At 38.1% G+C, this 10,285-nt stretch overlaps 1 protein-coding gene across 1 annotated transcript in view; it reads left to right on the top strand.

The window, feature by feature from the left end:
• Window positions 1-391: 391 nt before the first annotated feature.
• LOC140160661 (uncharacterized) overlaps window positions 392-10,285 on the top strand; it is a 34,713-nt gene continuing 24,819 nt past the window's right edge. The window contains exons 1-3 of the mRNA XM_072183938.1: window positions 392-524; window positions 7,396-7,599; window positions 8,517-8,561. Of these exons, the coding sequence (XP_072040039.1) occupies window positions 392-524; window positions 7,396-7,599; window positions 8,517-8,561 (382 nt within the window). The remainder of the gene's footprint in view (window positions 525-7,395; window positions 7,600-8,516; window positions 8,562-10,285) is intronic.

Raw genomic sequence — 10,285 nt, 5'->3', positions numbered from 1 at the left:
TTCTCTTACGACGACCTCCACCTCTACCTTCCTCTTTTACTCTCCCAGACATATTGACTGCACTTATAGGTCTGTTTGCAATGCTCAAATCCCACTTCTGACACCAATTTGTGGCGGGACGGCCGATTGCCCGGGGAACACGAATGTCTCAATGTGGTTTTTAAATAGATACCTGGTTTGACTGGAATTTGATTATGAAAGTCAGGTGGCCGGGTTGACACCAGTTCCCAAAATGGGAACACGAAAAGTTTTGCACGAGGCTTGGGCAAGTCGTGGGGGCAGAACCCCACTGTCAGAGTCTCTTTTACAAACAGAAGTACATCTAAATAATCATCACGTAGTCGCTCTCCTTTTTAACTTCAACAGTAATTTATTTACTCCAGACTATAACATGCAATACTCAGCCACACCCCTATCCTACACTTTAGCTTCCTACTCCTACAACTACCTCTGCAGTACTATACAGCTAGCACCTCCTGACAGCAAGGATGAGAATGACATGCGGTCGCCCGGCCAGCCAGCGTGTCGGACGCGCTGATTGGCTGACGGAGATAATTGATTGAATACGTACGGCGCGCTAATTGGCTGACGGAGATAATTAATTGAACCGCACATGGGCAGAAGCGCGGGTGATAATTAATTGAACCGAATATGCGCAGAGCGACCATAAATATACGGGTTTCATTTCTCCGTACAAGAAATCCAATTTAAAGGGATACACGCGACTTGGGGGTAGGAAAATGAAATGGGAATTACCTGAAAATAATATTATGTGTTGATTTGATTTACCAATACCGTTTCAACTGCAGAGATGATGGAAGCTTCTTGTTTTTTTGATGTTTTCAGCTATGAAATGCCTTCTGTTCATTAACATTGTGATGTTATTTGACAATCAATGTATATGTGATCCATGTAGCTATAAAAGTTGTTACTGCTTGGAAGTGTCCAAGTGTTATTAGCATGCATGGACAAGTATATAGGTAAGCTTAAAAATATACACGATTGATTTAAGTATATTCAGGTGCTGTGAAAGCTAGGCATGCATTTCTTGAAACATGGAATGACCAAGTACAAGGGAGGGAGGAGTATATTGGGGCATCATCAGTACATCATAACTTAATGTCTATAGTGACTTTCTAGCTTAATGCTGTGGTAGAAAAATGTACAACACACTGTTAAGACTTTTATAACAGTTTTGCATTAAATTATATTTTATGTTCAAGTAGATGCAATTTAATTAATGTACAAAAAAGTATTGTATCATCTGATGTGTGCGCAAACTATGTTGCTCAAAGTCAGAAGGTAACTAAAACACTATATTCTCTCGACTAGATCTAAAGCATGTGTTGGATCACAAAAGCAATACATGTACATGTATATTGCTTCTTAGTGTAAGCAATATATTGCCTATTTTTGTAAGCAATATATTGGTTTTTTGTGTAAGCAATATATGCCTAAATATCAGAAACGAAGCCTTAAAATATTGCTTAAGTATGCCTAAGGTATGCTGTATGCCTTAAAAATATGCCTTAAATATTGCTTATAAGGCATATGGATATTAAGGCTTTGAAGCCTAATATATTGCTAGGTATATTGCTTAAATATGGCTTAAATTTTGGTAAGGGTAAACCATTGCACACTCAGAATTAGCAAATTTAAAGGATCTTTATCTACATAAATCTTACTTGAAACATTTATGGTGACGAGAAAAAACTGTGTTTTTAACTTAAATCCTGCCTCGCCCAACACACTCGTAAAGGTCTTTCTTGATAGACAACATTTCATTTGAATGAAAATTTATTGATCAATCAATACAAAGGAACAATAGAGAGATTGCGATTTTCCAAACGTAGACGTTGACCGTATGTTTTCACGTACGTTAATACGTACGGTTTTACGTAGCTATGCATCGCAGTGAGGCCATATACTTAACCAACGCTCGTGTGGTGGCGCTATGTCCTATAGTCAGTCATCTGGTGAATTGTTTTGCATGCAATCCTCCCTACGTCATACATAAATTCGCCCAGTCCCATAATATGATATTTAAAAAAAAAGGAATTTCAGTTTGGCAGAGGTGGGCCTCGAACCTACGCCGCGGCGGCTACATACAGAATACTAAAGCCCAGCGCGCTAATCCATTGGACCACACGGCTTATTGGTAGCAAATTGAATTCTAAACATATAGGCTATAGGCAACTCCAACATTTATCGGGTATAGACGAATCCAAATCCACGCATTCCTACACCTGACTAACAGCCTTTAGTAGGGTACCCGTCGGCTACAATGCACCCAAAATGTGAAATGATTCGGCCTTAGCCAGTCAGAATTAATAGGTAAATTTTCACGGGAAAATTTTCTGGACATGTGACACCCACGGGCGCAGAAATATTAGCATTACGGAATGTGACCCCGAGCACATCGGGTGTTCTTCCAATGTATTTGAATAGGAAGAATTCTTCCTTTGAGGCAAAATAAGTTACTTGTCGCAAGTTAATAATGTTATGGTAAGAGTTTCCGTAGATAAATATTTTTTTCCGTAGATAGATAATTTTGAAATTACGTTTTGATGATATTGTGAAAAAATTAAGATAACATAATATTCAATAAATTTGCAATGCACAAATTTCTATCAAAATTGCGTTCAAAAATACTATTCCAATTCAAAATTACTAAGACTTGAATAGCGAGGTCACCCCCGGGGGTCAGAGATCATGCTCGAGGTTACACTCACTCACATTGATACGCATTGGTCACATGTCCAGAAAATTTTCCCGTGAAAATTTACCTCTTAATGTTGACTGTTAGCGGAAATTTTAAACTGCATTCCATCACCCGTTTTACACCTTCCGCAAAAACACAGGTAGACAAAAGAATGATTAAAGTTTACAACACAATAGGCCCTACAGTTCCCTTCGGCAAAACACACAGCTTCTACATGGTCTATCCGCTGTTGAAGTGACATACCGGGGTAATAATCGGATTAACTTCACCATATCAAACGCTACAAATGGATGTACTTGCGAATAAAAGGACTATGTATGAATAGATGCGACGGGATTACCTGCGGAATTATCATATTGTATTATTCTATTAACCCTCCTCGTCCTTGCATCTTCTCCAGGTGTTAGGCGGCTTTTATTTGCACAATAGGGCGCTCAGAACACCAGGTTGGTGCTAGCGGCTACCCAAAGATGGCCGACCAAATCCTGACCATTACTTGGCTCGTTGGATTCGTCTATATATTATTCTATTAACGATTAACCTTCCTCGTCCTTGCATCTTCTCTAGGTGTTAGGCGGCTTTTATTTGCACAATGGGGCGCTCAAAACACCAGGTTGGTGGTAGCGGCTACCCAAAGATGGCCGACCAAATCCTGACCATGACTTGGCTCGTTGGATTCGTCTATAGCTAGTTTCAAAATAATATGATACGGAGAGAAGCGCCTGAGATAGAGTCTTTTGTCTTGAAGTGGGACTAATAACCACTTGACCAAACAAACGAGATACATTTTGATGCAGTCGGTTACAAGCTCTTGCACATGCCCTTCTTTTGAACGCACATTGATACACATGTCCCAAGTTTAAGCGACAATGCAAGACGCTGTTGGTGCAGTAACCAATCATACGTTCGCGTTGGAGTTAATTTGAGCAAGAAATCTAATCGATATTTCTGAAGTTGCGGTTCCAGTTAAAGTAAAGTTTCAAACGTCATTTCGCAAACTCTCTATTAAGCTTTAGAAGACCTCAAATAACATGTCACTAAGCAGGTCATAGGTGATGGCCTTGTACTATTGTAGTTGTTCATTTGTGTATGGAGAGATTCTTTTGATGGGCCACTACTCCATCAGTTTAGGGCGTAGTTCTTTTTATATTATTGCAAAACGGATCGTGGCGATTGAATTGACAAACCTATAGTGGACCACACGGCTGTAGCAAATTGAATTCTAAACATATAGGCTATAGGCAACTCCAACATTTATCGGGTATAGACGAATCCAAATCCACGCATTCCTACACCTGACTAACAGCCTTTAGTAGGGTACCCGTCGGCTACAATGCACCCAAAATGTGAAATGATTCGGCCTTGGCGGAAATTTTAAACTGTATTCCATCACCCGTTTTACACCTTCCGCGAAAACACAGGTAGACAAAAGAATGATTAAAGTTTACAACACAATAGGCCCTACAGTTCCCTTTGGCAAAACACACAGCTTCTACATGGTCTATCCGCTGTTGAAGTGACATACCGGGGTAATAATCGGATTAACTTCACCATATCAAACGCTACAAATGGATGTACTTGCGAATAAAAGGACTATGTATGAATAGATGCGACGGGATTACCTGCGGAATTATCATATTGTATTATTCTATTAACCCTCCTCGTCCTTGCATCTTCTCCAGGTGTTAGGCGGCTTTTATTTGCACAATAGGGCGCTCAGAACACCAGGTTGGTGCTAGCGGCTACCCAAAGATGGCCGACCAAATCCTGACCATTACTTGGCTCGTTGGATTCGTCTATATAAATATTCTATTAACGATTAACCTTCCTCGTCCTTGCATCTTCTCTAGGTGTTAGGCGGCTTTTATTTGCACAATGGGGCGCTCAAAACACCAGGTTGGTGGTAGCGGCTACCCAAAGATGGCCGACCAAATCCTGACCATGACTTGGCTCGTTGGATTCGTCTATAGCTAGTTTCAAAATAATATGATACGGAGAGAAGCGCCTGAGATAAGAGTCTTTTGTCTTGAAGTGGGACTAATAACCACTTGACCAAACAAAAGAGATACATTTTGATGCAGTCGGTTACAAGCTCTTGCACATGCCCTTCTTTTGAACGCACATTGATACACATGTCCCGAGTTTAAGCGACAAGACGCTGTTGGTGCAGTAACCAATCATACGTTCGCGTTGGAGTTAATTTGAGCAAGAAATCTAATCGATATTTCTGAAGTTGTGGTTCCAGTTAAAGTAAAGTTTCAAACTTCATTTCGCAAACTCTCTATTAAGCTTTAGAAGACCTCAAATAACATGTCACTAAGCAGGTCATATGTGATGGCCTTGTCCTATTGTAGTTGTTCATTTGTGTATGGAGAGATTCTTTTGATGGGCCACTACTCCATCAGTTTAGGGCGTAGTTATTTTTATATTATTGCAAAACGGATCGTGGCGATTGAATTGACAAACCTATAATAAATAATAAGAGTGTCACCCACTTGCCTATATGATATACAAGTATTATGATACACTTTTTGGCTTCTACATTCATATCTTTTTACATACAGCTACAATGTAGGAATCTCAAGTGGTAGTCACTCCAAACGTTTAGGAATGTTACTGGGAAAGTTGAACTTTCTCAACTTTCATGGTAGCTGACAAGAATCATGCTTTCAAATGCCAACACAAGGGCTATGCAATCATTCTATAGAGATACAAGCTAATTGTCCCCATCAACAAGAGGGTTTTTGATTGTGACAAAAAATACAATCTTTTTCAACATTGCTATAGTGTGGTTGTGGTAACCTGTTACCTATGGCTTAATTAAGTTTCAGTGAAATAATGTCGCAAGTTAAAAATACAAAATATAGCTCAACATTGAAAATAGAAGCATTTTAACCGGTTCGTTTTTTGATAGTTGTGGAGCACCAAGTTCATAAAGTCATGAAAGAAATCAGGAACCACTTATTCCCATTTTACATATATCAACATTATTTCCCTAATGTGTTAGCAACACATATCCAAAATTTTAACGAAATCCGTTGATGGTAAGCTTTCCAAAATGAAGTGAATTTAAAACATCAGTGATGTACCACCTTTTGGCTTATACCATTAGAAGCATCATGTACGCTTCATTGATACCGATGCCACCAATTGAACGAGAAGATTTGCCCCTTCATTTTGCATACCACTTTGCCCAATTTTTTTTTCTCATTTCTTCACAAAATGTAAAAAAATGCAAAAAAAATGCAATGGGTGTAGTACCCCCTTAAGCGGCTTTAATTCACCCAATTGGGCAGTCACAACACCTGTTTGGTGCAGCGGGGACCCAGTCATGGTCGACCAAATCCTGACCATTACTTGGCTCGTGAGATTCGTCTATAGTGGTTGAGTTGGGACAAATTGGCTAAATGCCTTCATAGCCGGTTTCAGTAGGTCCAGCTAACACCCGACCATCCGTCGTTCCTACAATAACCACATGCAGTCTGGCCCAAAGACTACAAAAAATTGATTGCGAGGAAAAGTCCGAATTCCCATTTTGTTGTGGAGTCTTGTCAATAGGCGATGGATTATATTTAAATAGTGCATATATGTAAATAGTGCCCTCAATTTGCACACAAATTTATACTGGAAACGGCTTATTGATAACTATTGTTATCGGATTATTTACGACCTTCGATTACATGTGAGTTGCGCTGAGGGTGCGATGTTTGATTTCTAAATATTTACTATATTTACAAATTGCCCTTCAGCAAGATAAGTTGTCATATTGTGTAAAATGATTTTTTGAACATAATTTCTGTATAGTGTTGTAAATAGTGCCCTCAATTTGCACACAAATTTATACAGTTTATAGAATATAAAAAAATTACCACAAAAAGGCAGAAAAAGATGAAAAGAAAATCTAAATTAAATATAGCTAAAAATATAATGTATATTAGTGTGATAGCTGTTGGTATCGTAGAGGTTTAGAAAGGTGTAGAATTGAAAACTATGTAATGTTTTGTTAGAAACATGAATAAATGATCACATCAAACAACTTTGACCTGGGACCGTGTATGAAGGGACTGGAAACGGCTTATTGATAACTATTGTTATCGGATTATTTACGACCTTCGATTACATGTGAGTTGCGCTGAGGGTGCGATGTTTGATTTCTAAATATTTACTATATTTACAAATTGCCCTTCAGCAAGATAAGTTGTCATATTGTGTAAAATGATTTTTTGAACATAATTTCTGTATAGTGTTGCGAATCATTGAAATAGAATTTTGGAGACAATATGTGATAATTTTATGGAAATGTAGAATGCTAGAACAAAAAAATTTAACATTTTCCTGGAATTTTTTCAGTGTACACTGTACACCATACTCTTTCTGTTCCTAGTTGATTTCAATACTGAAATATTTGAAATAATTCTTAAAATGATGTTCTTTGATGATTTATGTTGACATTTCTAGAATCTCTCATAGGCAAACATGTAGGCTCCTTTGGATCGTGCAAGACAAGCCAAGTACCAGGTTCAATCGATCAACGTATTATGACATGCTTGTATTCCCCCGCAACTCAAATATTACAATGAGTGGAAGCTATGTCCAGTCCCTTCATACACCGTCCCTGCTTTAACTGTTGTGTAATGTGTTCAGTATTTCTTTTTATATCTATTATATCACAGATGATGAAGGGTGCATCGACACTAATGCTGAAGTTCATGCATTTGGCTCTGCATGGGAAGGGGTCAATTGCATTCATTGCTTCTGTCAAGAAAATTCTGAGATAATATGTGCAACAAGTCCTTGTGAGGCTCCTCTACCAAATTGTACTCCTATACCGCACCCAGGTTTGTGCTGTCCAAGCAGGTACAAGTGTACTACTGAAGGTATGTAGTCCTTATAAGCTTAATAGTTAACGATAAACGATAAATGGAATTTATATAGCGCATAAGATAGTATGAACAAAAAAAGCTTTACAATGATCTTAAAAGTACAACTTACACTACCGTACATCTTAGGCTACAATTAATGTACAACTTAACTAAAAATAAAAAACTTCAGATCAATTACTTTGGAAACAAATGGGTTTTCAGGTTAGGTTATTTAAAAATGGCAAGACCAGGTGAAGTACAAAGTTTTACAGGTAATTGGTTCCAGAGAGCTGGTACAGACTTGCAGAAGGCACTATCCCCATATGTTGTGTGAGTTCTATTACACTCCAGCAGACTGCCATATCAGCATGTGATTGTAGGAACACATCATCAGAAAATGTGTGAGCTAGTAGGAGATTTTTTATGTACAGTGGTGTTGTTTCATGTCTACTTTAATAAGCAAATGTGAGTAGTTTGTAGGTAATTCGCTCATTTACTGGTAGCCAGTGGAGCTCTTTCAGCAGAGGAGTGGTGTGTTCCATTCGGTTTGCCTTGAAAACAAGTCTGGCTTTTGTAATTGTGTGTGGGGGTGTGTGTGTGTGGGGGGTATGGGGGTGTGTGGGTGTGTGTTTTACAGTTATTCCATATCAGTTTGAGAAATAAATAGTGAGAGGACAGCATGGTTGCAAGTATCTTTATTAATATACTGGTAACAGCGAATGCGTCCTATATATTACGAAGATGATAATTTAAAGAGTGAGAGACAGCAGATATTAAAGATGATATAGACACGGTTGAATCAAAGAGAACTCCAAGGTTGCGTACATAATCAGATGGTTTGATGATTGTAATATACAGAGCTAGCAACAGAGAATTCTGTTTTAACTTCATTCAGCTTATCTTATTTACATTCATTCAATTCTTGATTTCAGCAATACATCATTCCAATTTGAAAAGAGCAGTTCCACTAACTCCAGGTATGCAAAAGTTAAATTATATATGGCCCATTCCATGTCAACTCCAGGGATGTGCACCGCAGCACCTCTTCAATTTTTTTCTTTTTCTGTGTGGTGGTAGATATTGATGAGAAAGTAAAATCCTGAAAATTTGAGCTTCATACTCATTTCGTTTTCCCGTGGCATCAATTTGAAATTTAGAGGGTCAGCGTAAAAAATGTGTCGCAACGCAGACGATGTTGGAGGTCCATGAATGTATAAAGTAAGGTTTGCACCATTTACAACTTTGAAATCAAAATGTGTACAACTCTATGGAGTAGGCTAACCTAACTAATTTGTGTTGAATTCATCGAGATCTGCCAATATCATCAGAAATGTTGTCCAAGGACATATTTTCAACATACCTGAAGTTGATGGTGGATCAGAATGTCTGACATTGGTTTTCAGGGGGGTCAAAATGTAAAAAAATGTACAATTGTGGTTTTTTGGGTAATAGCCCTCAGCTAAAAGTATTCTAATAGGCTCAATATTGAGATAAGAGTAATGTCCTACCAAAGGGCTCTGACTGGCAAAAAAATGGACAATAAAATTATTTTTACTTTTGGAGTTTTGACCCCAAAGTTGGTCCTGGATGGACGAAGTTGCATTTTGAGGGCCCTATATCCAAAGTAAAGAGTTACAAGTTTTTGATGCCAGATTTGAATTTCAGGTAAATAAGTACCCCATGGAATACATGTAAATGGTTCCCTTTATACATTTATGGACCTCAAACGTTGTTTGCGTTCGACACATTTTTACGCTGACCTAAATTTCAAATTGATGCCACATGGAAAACAAAAATGGAGTATGAAGCTCAAATTTTCGGAATTTTACTTTCTCATCAATATCTACCACCACACAGAAAAAGAAAAAAATTGAACAGGTGCTGCGGTGCACATCCCTGGAGTTGACATGGAATGGGTCATATATATTTGAGTATCGTCTGCGTATGTGATAATTTAATCTGTGTTCATTTCTGGATAATTTTTCCAAGTGGGTATATGTGTAGTAACTAAACATCCCAGGACCTACCACTGATCCGTAGGCTAAATTCCATGAGTCTTAGAAATATCACCAGCTTTGCAAACTTGGCTGTTGCGTTCTTTGAGGTAAGAAAGTAATCCAGGTTTGGATGGCTCCATTAATGCCGGGAGATTTTGCAAGCCTATCATTCAAAATATCAAACTCAATAGTGTCAAATGCTTCAATTAGATCTAATAACACAAGATAAACACCGTCACCATAAATGAAGGCCTTCAATCAGTTGTTTGAAATGAAGGCCTTCAATCAGCTGTTTGAAAGCCTTCACTGAACAGGTAATTTAGCCTTTAGATAGTAGCTGTTATTTAGCATGTACTAAGCCTTCAAAATGATGAATTATGTAAATTAGGTACAGCTAGTGACAACCTTCACTAGCCTTCACTAGCTGTTCAATAATAGCCTTCACTAGCTGTTCGATGATTATAGCCTTCATTTAGCATGTATTAAGCCGACGAATTATGTAAATTAGGTACAGCTAGCGCAAGCCTTCACTAGCTGTTACATAACAGCTAGTGATATTTAAGCTTAACTATACTTACATTATACATGATGCGGCATATATTATTGCACACAAAGATAACTACATGCATTACATATGATATTGTCCACATAACATGCATCCCAAATGTAAAAAGTGAAAAACAAGGCCTATAAAATAAAGCTGG

This window comes from Amphiura filiformis, chromosome 1 (genome assembly GCF_039555335.1).
Source record: "Amphiura filiformis chromosome 1, Afil_fr2py, whole genome shotgun sequence".
Taxonomy (NCBI): domain Eukaryota; kingdom Metazoa; phylum Echinodermata; class Ophiuroidea; order Amphilepidida; family Amphiuridae; genus Amphiura; species Amphiura filiformis.
This window is presented reverse-complemented; position numbering and strand designations above follow the sequence as displayed.